Genomic DNA, 23,682 nt, shown 5'->3' on the forward strand with positions numbered 1-23,682 from the left:
TGGAGGCATCAAGCAGACAGTTGTATATTCAAATCCAGTGTTCAGGGTAAAGTCTAGGCAGAGGATATAAATTCATGATAGCATATGGGTGATATATGAAGTGTGGAACTGAGTGAGGTCATCTAGGGAGACAGTGTGGATAAGGAAGGCCCCAAAGAAGGCCAATATTTAGAAGTCAAGTAGAGAAGGAGCCAACAAAGGAGACAAAGTTGGAACCAGTGAGGTAAAAGGAAACAAGAGAAGTTGGGAAGCACAAAGAAGAGTGTTTCAGAAAAGAGCAAGTGGTCAGCCATGTCACTCCACTGTTAAGTCCAGAAAAATGGCCTTTGGGTTTGACACCATGGTCTTTGATGGCCTTGCTGAGTGGATTTCAGTACATTGGTAGGTATGGAGGCCAGATTGAAAGTGGGTTGAAGAGCAAATTGGGTGAGAAAGTGGAGGTGGGGTTGTGGCAATCTTTCAAGAATTTTAACTGCAAAAGCACAAAGACATGGGGAAAGTATTTATATTTTTTAAGATGAGACCCTAGAGCATGTGTACTTTGGGGAATGGTCCAGTAGAGAGGAATACTGATGATGTGGGAAAGACAAAAGATGCCAAAGAGTGAAATCCTCAAGAAGGCAAGAAAGCCGAATTAGCATTAGCCTGATAGACACACACATAGTCACTGGCCTTCACACATACAGAACCACCATCAGGAGTGATGTTAACACCTCACATAGACCCAACAGCCAAACACACATTCACACAAGCCCACTAAGTCACAATACATATATAGACCTACACACACACACACACACACACACACACACACACACAAAACTAACAGCCACACTGACAAGCCATCTAGACCCACCAACCTCCGCAGCCCCTCTCACACAGAGGTGCCCTCAACCCACCTGGGGATCCCCCTTAGAGGTCCCTTGTAGCCTCCAACCCCTCCTTCTAATTCTCAGGCCCTCCCTTTCCCCAGTGACCTTCCCATTAGGAGGGAGATCCAGGCCTGAGCTGAAGAAGGATAGGGAGGGCTTCACATCCAATGGAAAGGTTTTATTATGAGAATGAGGAAATGATCTGAGAGATGGGGAGGTACAGTGACTGCAGGATCAAGAAAAACAGCAAATACAAAACTCCAGCAACAACCTCAAAGCTCCTGACACACTTTGCTTCCCTCCCAGCCCACCCACATCCCTTTGCAAGTAAAAATACCCTCTCCATCTGATTCAGCTGGACATCTTGGTGTGTGAGCAGAAAACAGTGCAACAAGAGACCCCAACTCATTGGGATAAATAAGTTGCATTGGACATTTTAAAACATTCAGATTTAATTACAACATACATAAATAAATAAGACAGTGACAGGACTGTGAAGTACAGTCTGAATTCAAGTTCTGTAATTTGTGCTTTATCTTCTTTGTCCTTGAAGGCCCTTCTTGTCTACTTTCCAAGAGTGGGAGGAACCCAAAGAGCCCGCTGGGGCCTCCTGCCAGCACTCCTTTTCCGGGTTGAGGGGCACCAGTCCCTCAATAGCACCTCAGATTTTTTTTAACAATTTCCCTCCTGCCATCAGCAGAAAAACAGAAAGGCCTTGGTCCCTCAGAGGACCCACTATTGCCCAGGTATTCTAACAGGCAGGGCTCTGCCCCACGAGCCAGACCTTTCCATGCCTATTTCCTGTCCAAATCCTTCTTAGCAATCAAAGGTCAGAAATTACACATGTGAGGCAGATACCTGGGCCCTTAATTTACCAACAAACTACCAACAAACCACACAAAAAGGCCACTCCCCTTGTTCCAGCCCAGACCCTGCACTGGGGTTTCTGGATGATTGTTCTCTTCCTAGCCTTTTAATTCTGCCTTTTAATCCTTTCAGGCCTGCCCCCAGGAGCTAAAGCTTCATTTCAGGCCTGGGGAAACCCTTAGCATTGGGGTGAGGGAAGCGGTTATTTCCGATGTTTGGCATCCTTCTCCGAAGCCTTGGTGTCACCGTGCCCGCTGCCTGCACTGTTTAGAAACATCTTGTCCAGCCCCTTGAGCGACTCCAGCAAGTAGTTCTGGAAAGCAGTGAGGGCAGCACAGATGGCAGGCCCGCCAAAGCCATGGGTGATGAGGCTAAAGTGTGTCAGGCAACTCTGCACATGAGGCTCCAGGATGAGTGCCGGGTGGCTGTTGCCCAGCGGTGAGCGGTCCTGAGCCATCAACTCTGCAAACTCTTTGCAGATCTGCCTGGTGGGGGAAGGAAGGTCAGAGGTTAGAGGACAAAGCTCTGAGAACCTACCATGTGCTGGATACTTTATATATATTTTATATATGATATATTTATATGATTGCTGACTGAACAGCCTGCAAATGATGATCATACCCATTTTACAGAAAAATAAACTAAGGTTCAGAGAGGTTTAACTGACTTGCCCAGTATCACCCAGAATGTAGCATATGCCAGTATCCTACATGTTCTCCCAGTTGACGTCCTATCCACATTCAAAGTCCAGCTCAAATACTACCTTACACAGGAAGCTTTCCTGAATCACCGCTCCCAACCCCACACCAAACACCCAAGGCTTCACAGATTTTGTCTTTGCAGTTATTAGGGAACAATCCAGAATCTGCCTTGGATAATTGAAATAAAAGGTAGCAGTGAACACTAATTGAGACTATATGCTTTCCCAAGCACACTGCATGCATCATCTCACACAACAAATCTGTGAGGTTGACACTATTACTATCCCCATTATATGGATGGGGAAACTGGTTTCAGAGAGGTTGGGTGACCTGCTGAAGTAACTGAGCTGGGATTTGAAAACAGCTCCAGTATGGGGCCATTATCCATTTCTTTGTGCATCTTGTGTGTGGCTCAGGCAATAGGAGTGGGAACATATCACTCATCTTTATGTACATCTCCAAGAAACCCAGCCAGCATCATAGACATGGTTTGGACCCACCAGGTGCTTGATGACTTAATGAATGAGGCAAAAACCTGCCCTATATGTTTCTCCAGCTACAATATGAGCAGACTCAAAGGTCTCTCCATTCAGCAGTCCCATGAATTTGTGATTCTTCTGCCTAGGGGACTTGAGGAAAGCCTCAGAGGAGGGACCACGGGGTTGTGATTTGAATGGTGAAGTAGGCTGCATTAGGTGGGGGAATTAGATGGTGCTCTAAGTAGAAGGATGTGAGAGCAGGAGACTGAGTAGGAGCTATTTGGAGTGGGTGAGGTTTGTGTGGGTCAGACTAGGGGCCCTCAAAGGAGTGTGCAAGTGCAAACCTACCAATTGGTGGTTTTCAAAATGTTTTTCCCCTCCTCCCCACCCCTGTCTCCTTGCAATGGAACCCTTTCTAAAAAACTAAATTTTAATGGAATAACAGTATGTAAAACAGGCCCTAAGGCATCCTCACCGAACCTGGTTGGAAATCAATGCAGTGCATAGGGAGTTATTAGAAGTTCTTGAGCAGGGGTGTATAGTATATGCAGGGAGGCTGGGGGAACGGTTGAGGTGCAGGGTGCTGGGGCAAAAGCCCAGGAGAAAAACTAGTAGACTTGATTTGATACGGCAGCATGTGAACAGTAGTGAGGGAAGCACCCATGGGACTAGCAGAGGGATCATGTGTGAAGTAGATAAAGAAGGGGCAACCTGGGCATCTGTGTGGGCATTGGGGCCCCCTGATGGAGATGGCTAGAGCAAAGGGGCTGACAGACAAGACTCCAGCAGGGTAGCAAGACCATGGAACTGACACCCATGATGGGGCTAGCATGGTGGTGCCATGGGCAGTCTTTGTGAGTGGAACATGCACACATGGTGCCTGTGTAAGCCAGTTTTGCTGATGCATAGATATATTCGTCTGCAGTGTCCCACGTGTGCACCATCTGAGTGCCCCTGTGAACCTAAGCATGGAGCCTAGGTGTGCCTCGTATGGTGCCTGTGTCTGTGCACTGCACCTTGTGTGTCTGTGTGTGGCACCCATGACAGCCTGTGCACACGTGACACCCTCACTCACTTGGCAGCCAGCAGCATGCTCTTGCGACTGTGCAGTTCTCCTGGGTCAGCATGCTGTCGGCACAGGTACTCGGCGGCTGCCTTGGCTGGGAACTCAGTCTCACAGACATAACCGAAGTCTCGGGCCAGGTGCACAGCCTCTCCTAGGGGGAGGTGGGTTAGAGAACTGTCATTGCTGCTGGGTGTATTAGACCCCTTTCAAGCACAGGCTTGAACCCCCAAATCCTGGCTGGGGGCATACTGCCCCATCCTGCTGCTGGAGAGGCCTTCCTCTGATTTCCTTCCCAGCCCAGCCCCAGCCCCAATTCCATTGCTTTCCCTTGGGGCCAGTGGGGATGGGCTCTGAGCTCAGGTGGGGCACTGAGCCCACCACACATCCTAGAGCCAGAGCTCAACACAACCAAGCCCAGAGCGCAGGATCCAGAGTCACTAACCTCTAAGAAAGGGGGCTCTCATCCCCCTCATACCTTAGCCACTCCTCCCCCCCTACACACTTGCCACACACTCTACTGTAGAGGTGCTTGCACCCATATGCATGCAAGCACACACACAAAGCCTATACACATGACACACACCTTAGTTATATATGACACACAAATTACACACAGATACCACATTCACATGAACCACACATGATTAAACACGCCCTCATGCATTAGGGACCGTTACACTCCATCCATCACACATGTTCCTCATGTGCCAACCCTCAGGCCTTGCTCACCCTCCACCAGTGAAGTCAGCAGGGTCACATTGGCAGCCTTGCGACGGCCAGCTGGCAGGTTGAGCCCAATCTTCTCCAGCCGCTCTCGCAGGCACCGGCCCCCATTCTTGGACTTGGCCCTGAGTTGGGAGGAGGAGGAGAGCAGAGAAGAAGGTAGACTAAGCGACTCCAGTAGGGCCCAGCTGCCCCCACCATCCCCCCAATGGGCCTGGAGACACTGTGGAGTCTCCAGCATGGCAACAATGTCTTCCTAACCGCACTGGTTTTTCAGCCAAGAAATGGGGTGAGGGGAAGACCCAGCTTCAGAATAATAGCAGGAGCAGTCTAGGGTGGGGCAAGATAAGCCAGCATTTTGGGGTCCTTCCTTCCCACAAACTTAGCACAACAGCGGGGCCATACACAGCTACCCAGAGACACAAAGACCTATATGAGGAGACTCACGGAGAAATATCAGTACACACACAGCCACCCAGAGACACAGACAAAGATAAATGCAAGAGAAGGGCCAAGAATACAGAGACACATACACACTAATACAGACAAGAGACAAGTACACAGATTTAGATACCCAGGGACACACAGAGACATAAACATAGACACAGGTTACACCAATACAGGATCCCAGAGACATATGTACTCATGGACTTACACACAAATTGCTCTGGGTTGCTCAAAGAGTCCAAGAATAGGAGAGACCCCTACAAGAGCACAATTGCTGCCCCAACAGAGGTACAGACATGCAAACATACATATATTTAGCTCCAGATGCACATACAATTTCTCACATGCACAAAGGCACATACACACACACAGCAGGAAACATTCCAGCCAACACATCCCCACTAAAGATAACACAGGAAACACACTCATGGAAACATATACTCTTGACCATCCCCTACTGTGTACACACACACACAGACACACACGCCATATATCCGACCCTCAGGCATATCAAAACATGGCACTGAGGCAAAAATACACTACCCAGGCACAAGGACATGAACAAAGAGAGACAGACACACAGTTATGAAGAAAAACTATGAACTTCTAAGTCCCCCACCCCCAAACACAGAGAGGCCTCTGCTGCCACGGGGATTGAGCCTTGGGGTCCTGGGGGTCCCTTTCCTGGGGTAGGGATGAAAACGCATTTTCTCTTCCCCAGATCCAGCCTTGCCCATCCTGCCCAAAGTGGGTGAATCCTCCATGCCTTCTCTGGGCCCATGGCTCCTTCTGTCCCCAACTCCCACCCCTAAGCACATAGGCCCGCGGAAGCGACTGGAGATCTGGGCCCGCCCTCTGGAGCATGCAGAATCTTGGGTTCCCATGCCTGCCTTCCTCCCTAACAGAGACTGAGGTGGAGATGATACTGTGGCCTGGGTGAGGCTGGCCCCTCTCTGACCCTCTGAGAAGGTCCAAGAAGACCAGGGATTTCAGCCTGGGTGCTGTGCAGGGAATTGTGGGCTGGCCTTCCTACCTGCGGAGGACGCCTCCCAGGAGGGAGGCGTTGAGGCACTCGGGAGGCGAGAGTCGCCGCTGCACCTCCCCCACTGTCACCTTGTACTTGGAGGTCGAGCTGAGCAGCGAGAGCCGTCCAGGCACAGAGCAGAAGACCTCGCTGGGGTTCGTGATGCCGCCAACCAGGCTGTCTTTGGCCAAGGAGAGGGCCGAGAGGCTGCTGGCTTTGGGGGGAATGGGGACTGTGGAGCAGAAGCAAGAGCAAGACAAAGAGAGAAAACACTGAGCCAAAGACCGCAGGACACAGGCACCATCAGCTGACACAGTCACCATCAGTGAGCACCTGAATGAAGCACCAACTAGGTGCCTGGCACCTTGCTACAAACTGCACATCAGCTGCATTTAAATGTCCCAGCACCTTGCCGAGGGTGGTACCATTATCCCTGCTTTACAAAGGAAGAAACTGAAGCACCAGAGAGGTTAAAGTGACTCAGCTATTGGATGCTGGAAATTTGAGCCCAGAGCTGCCTGGCTCTTGAATCTGTGTTACCTTCACTGAGGCAGGCAGGTTCCCTGTTAAAACTCAAACAGCTTCATCTGTCTTGGAGTTTTAGCATGTGCAATGAGAGAGGGAGCTGGAAGTGAAGAAATGGAGTCTGAATGTCTGGGTCACCACAGCATCCCTTCCTGCCAAGTCATTCTGGGATTCTCAAGGAGACCAGGAACACCCCCCAGATACCCCCTGTGCTCCCTCCCAAGTACACCCTAATTATCTATTAAAGGTAATAGGGAAGGGAATCTTAGAAGCCAGTTTCCCGGACCCACCTAGATATTCTTGACTCTAAAAGGAAGTTCTTCCAGTAGTCTAACTTCCATTCTCCTGCTTAGCCAAAGGGAAAGGGAGGATAATAGGGTAGCTGCTTCCTCAAAGGAATCCCTTGGTCTTCTCTTCTTTCAAGGAGGTGATAGCTTTGGTAGAGAAGGCCTTGTGGAGTGGGGGTGGGGGGTGGGGGACAGGGAGGGGTGGGGATCAGGTAGACAGCCTGGGGTTAACAATTACCAAACCTCATTATTTGGCAGTCACTATGCTATGTGCTTACACAGATAACCTCAGTGAATCTCTAAAACCACCCATGAGGGGGCTACACTTATTATTCTCATATTACAGATGAGGAGACTAAATCCCAAAAGAGCTGAGATCACACAGCTGGAAGGTTGAGAACCAGAAGTGAACCCAGGACTGTGGTCTCCAAGACAGTGCCCTTAGCCTTCTGGTCATTTGGTAAATATTTGCTGAGCACCTGTTTACCAGCACTGTGCTAGGCATCAGGAATACAGAGGTATGCAAGGCCAACCTGGTCCCTGGCCTGGTGGAGCCCCTCCGTCTACTCCGTCTCTGGATGAGCAGTCCCACCCTCTGTCACCTGCCAAAACCTCAGTGATATCCCCCACAGCCTCCTCTCCTACCACATCTCACGACCATGTCCTACTACTTTAAAGAATATGTGCCTCAATTATGGCCATTTCTCCGCATGCCCACAGATACTCTCACTTTCTGCTTGAATTTCGGCACAGCCCCTACCCTGTTCCAGAGGGATCTTTCTGAAACTTGCATCACTCCCCAGCCTAAAACTCATCAGTACCTGGTCAGTTCCCTGAAGCTGGGCAGAATACTGCCATCAACAATAAAAGTGAGTGCTGATTATATACAAGCACTTTACATGATCAGTCCTATGGAGTAGATGCTGTTGTCCACATCCCCATTTCAAAATGAAGAAACTGAAGATTCAGAGACGTTAAGTAACTTTCTAAGATGACACAGCAAGGAAGGAGCAGAAATGGGTGCTGACCATTGCTCGCTGACTGCCAAGTTCATATCCTTAAACAATCACATTATAATGTCCTCCTTCACCTTCCTTCACGTTCCGGCCCCTGCCTACCTTTCTTGCCTGGTCCCCATTTGTTCTTTAGAGATTATATTTATTTTGTCCAATAAATGTAATATGAACCACATAGGTAAGTTTAAATTTTCTAGTAGCCACAATAAAAAAAGAACATAACAGGTGAGATTATTTCTAATTACATATTTTATTCACCCCAACATATCAAAAACTATCATTTCAACATGTAAACAATATTTTTAAACTATTGAGATATTTTACATTCTTTTTGTTTTCGCTGCAAAATCCAGTGTCACCAAGGGGTGTAAATCCCTCTGGCAATGCAGGAAATGACTTCTGGGATGAGCCTGGACCCACCACTGTGGGACTGAGAGGATCTTCTTGAACAAAAGGGGGAAGAGAGATGAAACAAAATAAGGTTCCAGTGGCTGAGAGATTTCAAATGGAGTTGAGAGGTCACTCTGGAGGGTATTCTTATGTGCTATACAGATATCACATTTTAGTTTTTGGTGTGTTGAAATGGCTAGAGGGAAATACCTGAAGCTGTCAAACTGCAACCCAGTGACCTTGATTCTTGAAGACAATTGTATAACTATGTAGCTTGCACAGTGTGACCGTGTGAGTGTGAAAACCTGTGGCTCAGATTCCCATTATCCAGTATATGGACAAATGAGTGGAAAAATGGGGACAAAAATTAAATGAAGAATAGGGTGGGATGGAGGAGACAGAAAGATTTAGGTGTTCTTTTTTGCTTTTATTTTTATTTTGGAGTAAGGAAAATGTTCAAAAATTTATTCTGGTGATGAAAGCACAACTGTATGACGGTGCAGTGAGTAATTGATTGTATACTATGGATGACTGTAGGGTGTGTGATTACACTGTATTAAAAAAAGTAAATTAACAATGGGGGAGGAAGGGAATGGGATATTTTAGAAGTTCTTTTTTATTTTAATTTTATTTTTTGGAGTAATGAAAATGCTCAAAGTTTGATTGTGGTGATGAAAGCACAATTATATGATGAAACTGTGAACAACTGATTATACACGTTGAATGACTGTATGTTATGTGATTATATCTCAATAAAATTACATAAAAAAATCCAGTGTCAATTTTACACTAAGGCTATCTCAGTTCAGACCAGCCACATTCAAATCTCAGTAGCCACATGTAGTAGCTAATGGCTACCATACTAGCCAGTGCAGCTCTGTTCTACAAATGGGGCTGGCAAGTAACATAAGCAAGTGAGATGCAGGAGTGGGGGACAATGGCAGGCTGCAACTGCAGCCCTATGCAAAGCTGGAGTCGATTGTCAGTATGCAGGAACACAAACCCAATGTAGCCAGATCTCCTGTTTTTCGTTTTTGCTGGAGAAACCAGGATTCCTAATTTTTATGTGAAATCTCTGCATTTTTAAAGGTGGGTATCTGATTCAAAATTTTTAAAACTCCGCACAAGCCAAACAGGACCTCTAGCTCTTTGAGCCCCACAAAACTGCTTGCTGTTCTGTCTCAGGGGCTGTGCCAGTTTGAATGTATTGTGTCCCTCAAAACGCCATTATCTTTGATGCAATCTTGGGTGGGAAGACGTATTAGTGTTGATTAGATTGTAATTCTTTGAGTGTTTCCATGGAGAAGCGAGTTGCCCAACTGTGTGATAACTCTGGATGGTTTCCATGGAGGTGTGGTCCTGCCCATTCAGCATGGGCCTTGATTAGTTTACTAGAGCACTATATAAGCTCAGACAGAAGGAGTGAGCTTCCTACAGCCAAGAGGGACACTTTGAAGAAAGTACAGGAGCTGAGAGAGGAGCTGCAACTTACAGAGACATTTTGGAGATGGCCTTTGAAAGCAGATTTTGGCTCCAGAGAAGCTAAGAGAGGACAAAACGACCTAAGAGCAACATTTTGGAGAAAGCCATTTTGAAACGTAACCTGGGAGCAAGTGGATGGCAGCCACGAGCCTTCCCAGCTAACTGGCCATCCTCCACTGAAGGTACCCCATTGTTGATGCATTACCTTGGAAACTTTAAGACCTTAAGACTGTAACTGTGTAACCAAATAACCCCTCTTTATAAAAGCCAATCCATTTCTGGTGTTTTGCAAAAGGGCAGCATTAGCAAACCAGAACAGGGGCCCTTCTCCATTTTACTGAGCAGAAACCCTTCCTTCCCAAGCCTCAGGTCACGCACCATCCCCTCTACCCCAACTCCCTCTCAGCCCCTATCCTTGTCCTTACCACACTGAACCTTCATTGTTTGCCCGTCTGTCTTCCCCACCAACTAGGAGTGCCTCCTGGGCAGGGTCTTGGCACAGGTGGGCACAAGTGAACGTGGAATAAATGAGTGAAGCAAAGTCCCCTGGAACTGGAAGTGGGAAAAAGTGATAGCCCACAGTCCAGATGTCCCAGGCTCAGGGTGGGGGTGGGGATGGGAGGAGGGGTTTAAGCAGAAGCCTCAGTTCTCTGTTAGCAACCGATAGTAAAACTGCCCTTCCCCCCTAGGACCCCACCCAGGTTTCAGTAAGGGACCAGAAGTTCATGGGTGGAGGTGAGTGGGAAGTGGAGATTTGGAGGGTTGTTGAGAGAATGGGCTGCACCTGTGTGTATGTACCCCCCATCCCAGGCAAGTTTCCTGTCCCCAGAGCAAGGCCAGAAAAAAAGTGGGGCACTTACCTGGGGGGCCACATTTAAAGACTCAGTAATTAAGATAAACAAATTTAACACTTAGTAATTAAGATAAATAGTAGTTGATGAAATATTTTTAAAAATCAAAATTAATATTAAAATCCATAATGAACAAAATATCAAAATTTTAAATAGCAACAGAACCCAACCCTTCACTTTCATGACCCTGCCTCACTCGCCTTACTCTTATCTGGCTCCACTCTGGAGCAGGGAGTAGGATATCCTGACTCGACAGACATACCAACACTGGACATGCCCAGCTGCCCCCATGGCCTGCCTTGTCAGTGCCTTCCAGGCTAGTGTCCATCTTTGCCCTGGTTCTCTCTTCATCCAGGGTCCCTCTGCCTTGACAGGGTGATGGAGCTATTCTATATCTTGATTGTTTCAGTGGTTACATGACTACGTGTAAGAGTTTCTCAAAATTCATAGACCTGTCTATCTAAAAAGGGTGAATTGTACTGTATGTAAATTATACCTCAATAAATTTGACTTAAAAAAAATAAGACTGCAAATTGACAAAATAAAAAGAAGGGCAAAGTGACTACTGTCCTTCCATTACCCCTAAAAGAGGGAGCGGTCAGAGGAAGAGAAAATTCTTCTCTCCACTAGCAGCCTCTTCCATCCATTCAAATCTGGCCCCCTTGAGGTTGCGCCCTCTGACAGGGAGGAAAGACCAAGGCTGTGTGAGGTTGTTTATGCATGTGCAAACAGGGACATATGTGAGTACATGTGTGACACAGAAGTGAATGTAAACAAAAACTGTATGCCGTTGTCATAGATAGAGCAATGGAGGGTGAGACTGATTAAATAAATACTGAGCCCCAGCTATGTACTCTGACAGTCTCTGTCCTCCTTGAGTAATGTAGAAATGTGGCAGCATGTACGTGGATATCAGCAAGTGCTTTGCTCCTGATGGTATATTTAAATATAGAGTTTGTGTCAGGTTTATGCAAACATAGGTGCAGCTAAGTGTAGGTGCATGACACGTGGCTATGTGTTTGTGTACAAGTGATAGACCTCACTGCTCCCCACACCCATCCTCGTTTTCTCAGAGCCTCTTCCCTTAAAAATGACAAGACAGATAGAGCCTAAGGTTAGGGAAGTGGAGGGGCTGGAGAAAGGACAGTCGTGGAGGTGGGAATTGAGCTAGCACAGATTGCAAAGTGGAGACTCTGGTGTTAATCTCCCACCCCCAAAGGATGGGCCTACCCTGGTGACTCCTGAAGCGGGGACAGCTATACTCATGGGTGTTACCTTGGTCACACATGGAGAAACTGTTCACATACATATACTCCAACAGACACAGAACTCCCAGTCATTCAACGTATCAGGCAAGACTCTTGCATACACAATTCTACACACTCTATCCACAGGTGATAGATACGGCCTGACTACTGAATTTGGGAAGTGTGCAACAGACTCCCAGAAAGCTTGTTAAAACTGTAATTCCTTCTAGAAGAAAACACAGGAGAATAATTTGCGACCTTCAGATGGACAATCAGTTCCTAGATACAACATCAAAAGCACGATCCATAAAAGAATAAAATAAATTGGACTTCATTACAGGTAAAAACATTTGCATCTAAAAAGAAAACATTCAGAAAATGAAAGGACAAACCATAGTCTGTAAGAAAATATTTGCATATCATGTCTGATCAAGTATGTGTGTCTAGACTGTATAAAGAACTCTTACAACTCAATAATAAGATAAAGAATCCAATTAGAAAATGGGAAATACCTGATTAGACATTTCACTAAAAATGATACAGAAGTTGCTCAACATCATTAGTCATTAGGGAAATGCAAATTGTAACTACAACGAGAAACCACTAGGATAACTATAATTTAAAAGATAGATAATGCCAAGGGTTGGCAAGGATGTGGAGAAACTGGAACTCTCACACACTGCTGGTAGGAATGTAAAATATCCACTTTGGAAAACAGCACAGCAGTTTCTTAAAAAATTAAACACAAACTTACCACACAACCCAGCAATTCCACTCCTCAGAATTTACCCAAGAGCAATGAAAACATATGTGTACACAAAGACATGTAAAGGAATGTGCAGAGCAGCATTATTCATAATAGTCAAAAAGTGGAAACAAACCAAGAGTCTGTCAACTGATGAATGGATCAACAAAATGTGTTACATCCATAGAATAAAAAGCAATAAAAGAAATGAACTACTGATCCATGCTACATGAATGAACCTCAAAAACATTAAGCTAAGTTCTAAAAGAAGCTCAATTCAAAAGTCAATATATTTTGATTCCATCTATACAAGATGTCCATAACAGGCAAATTTATAGACAGAAAACAGATAAGTGGTTGCCTAAATCTTGGGATGGGAATGGGGATTAATTACAAATGGGAATGAGGGAAGTTTGGAGGATGATAAATGTTCTAAAATGGATTTGTGGTGATGGTTACACAATTCTGTAAAATTTCTAAAAGTCATTGAATTGTATTCTTACAAAAGGTGAATTTTGGGTATGAAAAATTTACCACAATAAAGCAATTAAAAATGCAAGTTCCCAGACCACACTTCCAGGGATTCTCATTCAGTATATGTGGGGTGGTGCCCAGGAAATCTGCATTTTTAACAAGCACTCCAAGTAATTCTGTTGCCTGTGGTTCCTTAGACCACACTTAGAGTCCCACTGTTCTAAAGCCTAGGGGTGGGAGGGGTGGGAGAGGCACAGCTGAAGGCAGACAGCAGGGTTAGTGACCCTCCTCCAACCCATCTGAGTCTGCTCACCTCCCCAGTGGGACCTGTCTCCTCACCAACAGGCATCGGGTTTCTTTCAAATACAGCTCCTATTTGTCATCCCCCTGCTCCACTCTCTTCTGTGGCTCCCATTACCCTCAGGCAAAGTCCAAACTATCTGCCTGGGCCCTGCTCTTTTTGTCACTTTCTACAGCAGTCACTAAGTAACCTTGGAGGCCAGGTGGAGATGATGGTGAAGCAAGAGAGGCAAGGTCCTGCAAGTGCAGGGTCAGATTCTGATACTAAAACTAAAATTTTGATATTTTGTTTGCCTTGGATTTTCCATTAATTTTTATTTTTAAACATATTGCATTATTATTTATCTTGATTACTAAGTTTTTGCTGCCCCCTTAAATTTTGCCCCAGAAGTGAATGCCTCACTCACCTCACCCTAGTCCTGGCCCTGCTTGGGGTTCACCTGGAAGCCCAGACCCTCCCCACCTCCCTTCTTCTTCTCCAGAGTGAAAGACAGCAGAGGAGAGGGTGACTATTTACATCAGCCCTGTTCTAGAGGCCCCCTGAGAGGGGGAGGAGAGTGTCCTCTTCTCCTCCCCACCCCCTGCTAGTAGACAACCACCCACTTTCCTCTGGAGGGAAAGAGGACTATATCTCAAGTCATCCACAAACCACTCCCCTCCAGCTGTGACTTTTTAACCCGAAACACATCCAAGGTTTTAACGTGTTTTGTTTTTCTGCAGGGGAAGGCATTTGCACATGCTGTGCTTGGTGTGGTGAAAGTAGCTCAGTCCATCCTACACCACCTCCCCCAATCCACTCAGATTTCAAAACCCATCGCTGATTAATTCAACAAACATCCACTGGGCACTACTAAGACCTGTTCAAATATCCCTCCTTAGTAAGCCTCCCAAACTCAGACACTCATTGCTCTCTCCTCTGAGCTCCCACGGCATCCTGTACAGACCTCACACGCTGCTCTTCTGGGCTGGAAAATATTTCTCTCTGGGCCTGTCTATCCTACCAGTCGCGCCTACTTTCAGTTCCTGATGTATGCCTGGGACAAGTCGCAAACTGGAGTTGCCGAATGTGGGCTGAAAATGGAGGGCTTTCCACCTCCCCAGGTCGCCCTCGGCCGGATCCGCCATCTCGTAATTCACTTTGCCGCGGTAACGGGTGGCCGACCTGGAAGTGTGCGATGGGGCGGGGGGCGACTTTCCGTACCCTCGGGACCGGGCGGAGGCGGGGAGCGGGAGCGTTTTGCATCGCACCGGGCCGGAGCCGGGAGTCTCTGCCGTATTACCACTGTCCACGCGGTGGGAAAGGCCTGAGGGCTAAGAATGGCGCTAACCCACCGCCCCAAGGGCGGCCCAAGAGGCTGGCGGCGAGACGGGATTCCCGCAGCAATAGCAGAAGAGCCGAGCGCTGAACGTCGAAGTTCGGGCGCAGGACTCCAGCCGGGCCCTGTCTTGCTTGGGTGGCTCCGCTCCGCCGCCCGCCACGCCCTGATCCGTAAGTAGGGACCGCCGGGAGCCAGCCCTACCTCGGCTCATGCGATGTCCGAAAGCATAGGCACTGATCCTTTTTGCTTCTCCCCAAAGTCCCATCGAACCAGCAGAATGCCAGCTCAGAAACTTTCCGCAGGGAACTCCGGACTCTCGCCCTTTTCCCTTTTGCTGATGCGCTCCGGATTGTCCCTCGACGTCCCAGTTGGGGCGACCAGAATCCCCATCCTCCACTCGGGTCGCCGGCGCTCCACCTCGCTGCACCCAGTCACTAACCGGCTGGCACTGCGATCTGGCTGGTGTGTGCGCCCGGGTCCACGACGGCCCACGCGCCACTGGCGCGCGGCCCCGTCCCAGAGTGCCAATGCACAGCACCCAGGACACTCCTGGCTGCACTCATATTCTTGGGACCGCCTTTGAGGATCCCGGCGTACATCCAGGATCCGGAATTTATGGAAGCTGATAGCCTTTGAGAGAAACCAACTGCGGGGCAATTCCAGTCCCTCCTTCCGCAGCCAGCCTCTTGCCCGTCTCTGGCCCGGGGATGGGAATCCAGAGCGTCGGCTGAGTCTCCTATACCTTTCCCCAGGGCAGAGGCCCTCAAATCCCTTCCCAAAATGCAGGGTCTTGGCGTCCTGCAGGGAGTCAGGGCCTGGGTCTCTACCCCTCCAGCCCCGGCTGGAGTCGGGAAATGGGACTGCAACAACAGTTTTATCTCCCGGTGGAAGCTCTTGCTTCGACTGCAGACGGAGGTCTCCCTTCCGTCGGGTTCAAACAAGTCTCCATTCACTATAAACGAACGGAGCTCCCACCATCAAAGAGCCCGGTCCCTGGTGTACACCTTTGTCCCCACTCCCGGCAGCCGGGTCTCCAGCACCTTCCCCACAACTCAAGCTCCAGGTGACACAGGCCCAATTCGGGGAACCCTGCCCCCCCCCCCCAGGCTGTCCAGCAAACTCCAGCTCCTGGAAGTCCAGCCCCTTGTCCCCACCCCCAACCTGAGACTCCCCTGAGCTTGAATTCACTCGTTTGAAAAACAACTCGAGCCAAATCCCATGGGTGTGTGAGCGCCCAGGGCATCTCGGGCTCCTCGGCTCCTCAAATTCCTCCTAGGTGCCTGTCTCAAATCTAAGGAACGCCCTTCCCCACAACACCTGGGCCCCTCTGAACCTCTGTCTCAGAGACATTTCCCTGGCACAGCCAGAACTCCGTCCTCAGTTCTGAAAAGCGGTTTGGGGGCAGGTTCACACTAAGGCTCCCACTAGTGTAAAGCGACAGAAATACCCCTGCAAATACATAGGGAGTGATCCTCACATGTTCAGAGATCTTCAATACCAAAAAAGAAATTCGGGGTCTCAACAGTGACCCTGCCAGGCACACAGAGACCCCCCAAACACACTGAAATGTCCAATAACATACACAAATGCACATCACAAATACACTCACAGCAACCCAGACATAGTCACACGCCGAGAAATACCCATCTATGAAAGGAACATATAGTCACACGGAGGACTCTGAACTCACATAGACACCCACACCCAGGAGCAGGCCGACACTGACCCACGTGCACACAGCTTAGCACTCAATATTAACACACCAGCTCCCTTAATCCTAAATGCCTCCGGAGGCTCCCGCTTGGGGAGGAAATTCTCCAGGGAAACGCGAGGCCCCCAAGGCCCTGCAGGGAAGGGACAGAAGGCGCCTGCCAAGTTCCGAAAGGGCAATGGAAATTATTTAACGAAATTCGTGGGAACGGCACTCCCAGTCCCACCTCTTAGGAAATAGGGAAGTGGCTTAACTCGCTCGGCAAATTAACTCCAGATCCACAAGAGCGGCCTCCCCTCGGCTGGGAGAGCCAGGCCCTTTCGCCACTCCGCGGCCTGGGCAGCGGAAAGAGCCGGCGAGCCCAGCTCAGACAGACCGCAGGCTCCGGGCCAACTCTCCAAGTTCGTGCAGCTGCCCAAACTCTGGCCAGGCCCGCTGCAGCAGCTACCTGTCCGGCTACTGACCGGGATGAGTGCCCGGCAGCCACCAAGCCCGGTGGCGCACAGGAGGCAGGGGCCACGGTGTAGACAATGGGTCTGCGAGCCGCGCGGGCCTGCACCCTCTTGCCTCGCTCTGCCCGGCAATCGCACGCCATTCCTTACCTTTCTTGATAACCGACTGGTCCAGGAGGCTCAGTCCCGGCTCATCCGTGGCCTACAAAGAGGAGAGAGCCGTGGTGAGGGTGCGTCTGGACCTAGTCATCTGTCGTTTCCCAAGCTTCTGCTGCCCCTGGTCCCAGTCTGCTCCGCCCAACGCGCACCCCCTACGCCTGGGGCGGCGACGGGCGGCACCAGGAATCACCGTGGCTCGGCACCATGTGCAGCCGAGCTGGAGCCCTGACTCCCTCATCGTGCCGTACAAAAAGGGAATTTTGAACCTTAAACAATTACTACGCCTTTTTTCGCCCGAGGCGTAGGCTGCTCCGGCAGTCTGGGACTGGCATGGAGGCCCTTCGTGGTTGGGACGAATCCTCGGGATCACGAGTGAGAAGTGGCGGGCTGGGAAAGAAGCCGTGTTCCCGCATTCGTCACTCTTGACCTCGAGCCAGAACCCCAAGTCCTCAGGCTCCGTGGCCGGTCCCGGCCCATGCGATTCCTCGTCTCACCTGCAGGTCCTCCAGGCCCGGCGGCGCTGCCAGCCCCGGGAGTCCGAGCGCTGCGTCGGCCAGGCCGTGCGCGCCGTCGGCCAAGCCGTGCAGGAGCCGGGGCACTGCAGCTGCGTAGTCGCGGCGCGGGTCGAGGCCCAAGACGCGGGCCGGCGGCGCAAGCAGGCTGGGCGGTTCGTCGTGGGCGCGGGCGGCGGCGCGGGGCGCGGCCCAGGAGGCCTGCGGAGGCTGCGGCTGCGCCAAGGGCGTTAGGCCGCCGTACGGGTCCCCGGCCAGGTGGGGAAAGGCGGCGGCGGCGTCGGGCGCCTGGCCGTAGGGCAGCGGCGGCTGCGGGTAGGGCGGTGGGAAGTAGGGCGGCTGGAAGTCGGCAGCAGCGGCGGCGGCCGGCGTGTGGCAGAGCGGCGGCGCGGGTCCGTAGGCTGCCTGGGGCAGAGACGACAGGCGGGCCCCGCCAGCCGCTGCGCAGAGCCCGTCGGGGCGCTCCTGGGGAAGGAAAGGGGCGCGTTAGGGGACCCACTGGGAACTGTCCCCAGCCTGAAAGAACTCTACTCCTCTAGCTCGCGAGAGTCCAGCAGCTGTCCCGCCCGCTTCCGGGGCCTGAGGTCTATGTTGGAGTGACCCGCCGGCTCGGGACCTTCAGCCTGGGGACAGTGGTCCCCTGCGCGCAGCGGAGTCCCTGTGGTTCCCTACCCTCAAGATTTCGTTGGCGCGGGGGCAGGAGGTTCGGAAGGTACAGACCTCAGGCTTCCGGATCCCCCAGCCCAGTGTGCCTTGAGTGCCCTCGGACCCGCCAATACTCACCATAGCCGAGTAAGCGTGCACCAGCATTGCGCGGGTAGCGCGATGCGTGGGGCGTGGCGGCGGCAGAGCCCTCGCCCGACGGCGAGCGCTGCGCTGCAAGAAGAGGTGCGGGGAGCCTGCACAACCCGCGGGGGTCACCGCGCGGCGGCGGGGTGCACCCCAGCCCGGAGCCCAGCGGCCGTCGCGTCTTCAGCAGTGGGCGCCTCCTGGTGGGTTCCTGGGGAAGGGACCTGGCCTGGACCTGTGGTCCTCGGGCTGGACGGGCGCGGATCTCACTTGAAAAAGTCAGTCTATTGGCGCCCAGCGCCTGCCTTGCTTCGTCTGAGAGCAACCTGCTCCATGCACTCCAATTATAGCGGCGAGGGCGCGCGGGGCCTCCGGGGGCGCGCATTAAAGAGACACGCTATGGTCGCTTTCTCCCTTCTCTCCAGAGGCGGCCAAAGGGGAGGCGTGACTTTGGCGGGACCCGGTAGAGTGGGTGGGTGGGGACGTAAATCCAACCTTCGCTGATCTGAGCCGCCTTCTGGGCTCTCAGCTCGCAGCTGTGGTGAAACAGAAGGATTCGAGGTTGGGACACAGGGACCATAGGTTTGAGTCTCTCGGCTCTATCCACTCTTACCTTTGAACAAGCCAGTGCTCCTCGTGGGCCTCGGCTTCCTCAGCTGTGAAATGGGTATCAATCCTTGCTCTAACTACCTTACCAAATTATGAAGGAGGGAGGTGATTGTGGATGTGGAAGAAGTTAGTAAGCAGTAGACTCAAGCTCACTCATCTGGACGTGTGTGTGTGTGTGTAGGGGTCTGGTCATAGTCTCTCTTGAAAAGTTCCTGAACCAAAGTCCCCTCTAAGGGTGCCCACTTTGCTCAGGCTGTGGGGCTGGGGACTGGTAACCCAGAATGCCAAGCTGGGGCCTGAGGAAGTTGGAGACACAAACTGGGCAGTTTCCTGGGACTGGAGGTGTGCATGGGCTCCACATTTCTGAAACCACGGGTGCCTGGTTTGATTGAGTGTAGGCCTGTGACATCCAGACACACTTGAGTGAATCTGTTACAGTAACAGATTATGCATTTTTTTTTGAGAAAAAAAAAAGTAGGGAAGGGCAAGGAGGACTGGGTCCTCCTACTTCTAATGAAGTTGGAGATGAGGAAGCAAAGGTACCAATGTTGAGATAGATGAGAAGAGACAGGGAGAGGGAGGTGATATCATTAGCCTATGGAATGTATGTAGAGGAGAATTAAGGAGGGTCTGAGGAGGGTCTTGTGCATGGTGGGTACCAAGCTCGGGTCTGGGTCATCTCAGCCCGGGGGGTCATGGGAGAAGGAGGAAGCTGGAAGCCAAGGATTCATCATTAAGCACTTTCCGGATGCTGGAGCCACCAGCTAGGGTGACATGAAGTAGAATTGGGCAACTCCACCACCTACCCACCCAGGACAGATCAGAAGCCAGGAGTGTATATGTGTGTATATCTGCATATGTGAGTGTGTGAGTTCTCCCTCACCCTCACTCAACTTCAGCCAAGGACATCCAGAGTCAGGGTCCAGGATAGGCATATGTGTGTCAGTGCATGACACCCAAGTTGGTGGACCCCATTTGGGAGAAGTCCAAGGAGCAATAAGGGTGACGATGTCCATACCCAGTTATGGGGATCCTCCTGTTCTCTCCAGCAGGCTTAGGAAAGCCAGAATGACAGGACAGGCTGCCTATCCAATGGCTTCCCTGAATTTCCTCTCCCTACTTCTCTGCAGCTTAAGACACCTCCTTCTTGCCTCATTCTTCTCCTTCTATACTGAACTTTTCTCAGTTTCCTTTTTTTTTCATCCACATCTTTGATGTCAGTATCATTCTCAGAGTTCAAGCTTCTGCCTTTTCTTTCCAACTGCACTGTTCATGAATGACTTCAGCCTCTCTCAAGTCTTTAATGACTACCTCTCTGCTTTTACCTCCCAACTTTCTTATCTCCAGTCTGTGTCTCTCACCAGAGATCGCAACTCACAGATGCAACTCATCCAGATGTCTCATCACAGACACCTGAATCTTTCCAAGTCCAAAACTGAACTCAATGTTCCTCCCACCCCCACCTCCAACCTGCTTCTCCTGTGTTCTAAAGTTCCATAAATGGCACTGGACTGTCATCTCAAATCTTTCCCTCACCTGTACAATCTAGTTCTCATGGAGTGTTGTCAGTTCTAACCCTTACATATCTCTTTCCAGCCCTCTGCCATTATTTTAATCTACCATACTCTTTCTCATAGACCAATAGTTCTCAAAGTGTGGTTCCTGGACCAGCAGCATCAAAACATCTGGGAACTTGTTAGAAGTGCCAATTCTTGGGCTGTACCCCAGAACTACATTCCCATTTCATCCCCACTACATTCCTAATTCTGGGAATGGGCCCGGCAATCTGTGTTTTAATAAGCTCTTCAGGTGATTTGGAAGCATACCAAAGTTTGAGAACCACTGCCTGGACTGTTGCAACAACCTCCTAACTGGTCTCCTGTCTCTTCCGATCCAAATCCAATTCCATCCAGTAATAAGAGTGACCAGACCATGTTACTTCCCTACTGAAAACTCTCCTGGAGCTTTCTATGGCCTATCTATAAGAGAGAAAAAAAATATTCAAACTAACATGGTACTCCAACTGTGGCTAACTTTCCATTCCTGTCTCATGAATTTCTTCACAAGAAGATTAAAGGAGAAACAGAAAATGCATCTAGCACTGTGCTTGACACATGGCAGGTGCTCAGTGGACACTTATTAAAGAAATGATAAATGAATGAAAGGATGAGTTTTTGAATTCCTTAGCCTATTGAGGGATCCTTTAGGAAGCCTCCATGTGAACATGAACCTGGGGAGCTAGACACAGAACCAGGCATAATTGGGGAAGGACATCTGATGAGTGAATGATTTTGCTGATGGCTACTTGTAAGAGGGATGTTCTCCATGGTCTGCTGTTGCCTTTGGGGCTCCCCAAAACTTCAGGGTTTCATGGCTACAGACACTGGACCCCTCTTCTTCTCTTGCAGAGTCAAGGAAGTCCTCACCTTCTGAGGCATGGAGATGGGGATTGCTGGTTGCCAGCTCTCTAGAACACATACACACATGTGGAGGCTTGGGGCACACAGGGATACATATGCAGACACCCCTGGGCACACAACATGCATAGACACCCATGGGAAATACAGAAACACAAGGGAACATGTAGGTACACATGCTCATACACACACATGAGGACTCCCATTTGGCATACTTGGCTTATTGCTTTTCTTCCAGGCTCAACTCTTTCCCTCTCTTTTCAAAATGTGAGCTTGCATTTGGACCTTATGTCAAGAGAAAACTCAGGTCTGCCTCCTTTAATGTTGGCACAGCCACCCTCCTCCTCCCAGCCTTTCACAACCTCCTCCTGCTGCAGGCTTGGGCTGAGAGTGGTTGCAGGGTGGGGAAGATCTGGCATGAGATACTGAGGCGCCACCTCGTGGGTAGATCTCACAACTGCAGCTCCCCCTTTATCCTCAGCTGAGTCACCAGGAGCAAGCTCGGTCCCACCAAGTTAGCCTAGCCCCTCTCCTCATTCCGGAGCCCAGAACTCTCTGAGCTCTTCATTAAAGTATAGTGCTTAGTTTGTTCTGCAGGGTTTGGCTTGCCCACTGTAGGAGGAAGAGGACCTTGACAGCAGGGATCATGGGGGGGTTGTCACTTGCTTTGGGGCTTGCCCCTTCTCTTTTCACTCCCCCAGATGATCTGGGTCACTCCCATGACTTCTATACTGAAGGTCATCTCAAATCTTTCACTCTCTTAGACCGCTCTCCAAGCTCTTGCAGCACAAGTCGTCTTTCTAAAATGCAAACCAGATCATTCAATCTGCCAGAAATCTGTAGCCTGACCCCTCAGCATGATCCTACATTTAAGGGTCTTAGCAAGACACAAAGGACTTGTGTGATCTGGTCCAACCTCATCTCCCAACACACCCCACTTCCCACTTTACACTGCAGCAATAATGAACTACTTGTAGTCCTCAGGCTTGCTTGCCTTTATACCTTTAGCCTCTGCTTGTCTACCTGGCAAGCCCCTCCTCACCCTTAAGGTCTCAGAGCAAATCCTTCCTCTGAAGTTTTTCCAGATTCATTCAGCCAGGTTGAGGGGCTTTCATGCTCCAGCCACTTTGTACTGACCTCAGTGGAGGCAACTGTTCACATCTTTATGGGTTGACTGTTGCCTTGTCTGAATCCCCTCTGTATTTTAAGGTGCTTGTGGGCAGGGCCTACACCTTTTCATATCTACTCCAGGGAATCTGTGCTAGGAACAAGGCTTTCAGTACATCCAGTAAATAAATGAATGCTCTCCTCAGTCTGTGCAGAACCAAGCACAGGTAGGCACGTAGGATGTGCTCAGCAAATGCTTGTGGGTTTGAGGCCTTGGTGGGGAAGAGGAGTCAACAGTGTGTGGGCCTGGGGCTAGTCTGTCTCCAACCTGATAGCATAGGCTTAGGGGGATGAGGCAGTGGGTGCTTGGTTCCAGTCTCTTGCCAAAGCTCTAGGGCCCTTCCCCTTCTTACTTGGCAAAGACCAAAGGTGAATGGCCTCTTTCATAAGCCACATTTGCCCTGCAGATATTTTTTGGGGGTACTAGTGATTTAATTTTTAAAAATTTAGTTGCTAACATCCCCAAATCAGATTTCATGTAAAAATTAGGATTTCTAACTTCTCTTTAAAAATTGGAGGATCTGGAAGTGCTGGGCTCACATTCCCACTTGGTAACAACCTGTTCTTGCCCAAGGGGCAGCCACTCTTTTTGGACACAAGAGCATGAGCACCCACTTCCCTCACCTCCCCCAGGCCTGGCACCATAAGCACCTGAGTTTGCAGACCTGCTGTAATGGAGTGTGGGCTTAGAAGCTGGATGGCCGGCTTGGAGTCCTGGCTCTGGCATTTACTAGCTGCAAAACTTTGCAAATCACTTATCCATGCCTCAGATTCTTCATCTGTAAAACCAGGATAATAGTGCCTTCTTTATAGGACTCTTATGAGCGGCTAAATGAGAGAACACTTGTGAAGTGTGCTTGGCAGAGTGTTCAGCAAGTGGTAGCTGTGAGCTGCAGAGCCTGGGAGAGATAAGATGCAGAACAGACCATGCAGGAGCCATTTTGTCACCAATGAACATTTATTGAGTGTCCACATGGGCACGGCTTTGAACCTGGTGATCATCGAATGCACTGGGGGAGGGAAACAGGGATCAGGGGTGTGTGTGTGTGTG

At 49.9% G+C, this 23,682-nt stretch overlaps 1 protein-coding gene across 1 annotated transcript; it reads right to left on the reverse strand.

The window, feature by feature from the left end:
• Positions 1–1,296: 1,296 nt before the first annotated feature.
• On the reverse strand, positions 1,297–18,459 carry TFAP2E (transcription factor AP-2 epsilon). Its single transcript, XM_037817705.1, has 7 exons — positions 18,433–18,459; positions 17,632–18,114; positions 17,129–17,180; positions 6,189–6,411; positions 4,715–4,833; positions 3,995–4,136; positions 1,297–2,224 (listed from the first exon to the last, which is right to left on the reverse strand). The coding sequence occupies exons 1-7, from the start codon at positions 18,457–18,459 to the stop codon at positions 1,942–1,944; spliced, it is 1,329 nt and encodes a 442-aa protein (XP_037673633.1). The 3' UTR covers positions 1,297–1,941.
• Between the last annotated feature and the right edge of the window lie 5,223 nt (positions 18,460–23,682).

This window comes from Choloepus didactylus, chromosome 2 (genome assembly GCF_015220235.1).
Source record: "Choloepus didactylus isolate mChoDid1 chromosome 2, mChoDid1.pri, whole genome shotgun sequence".
Classification (NCBI taxonomy): Eukaryota; Metazoa; Chordata; class Mammalia; order Pilosa; family Megalonychidae; genus Choloepus; species Choloepus didactylus.

Bases quoted from the DNA above. Each gene is read 5' to 3' on its own strand.
- TFAP2E (XM_037817705.1), bottom strand. From the start codon at position 18,459: ATGCTGGTGCACGCTTACTCGGCTATG. The intron at 17,181-17,631 runs GTGAGACGAGGA...TCCTCTTTGTAG, and splicing joins CGGGCCTGGAGGACCTGCAG to GCCACGGATGAGCCGGGACT. The intron at 4,137-4,714 runs GTGAGCAAGGCC...ACCTCCCCCTAG, and splicing joins GCTGACTTCACTGGTGGAGG to GAGAGGCTGTGCACCTGGCC.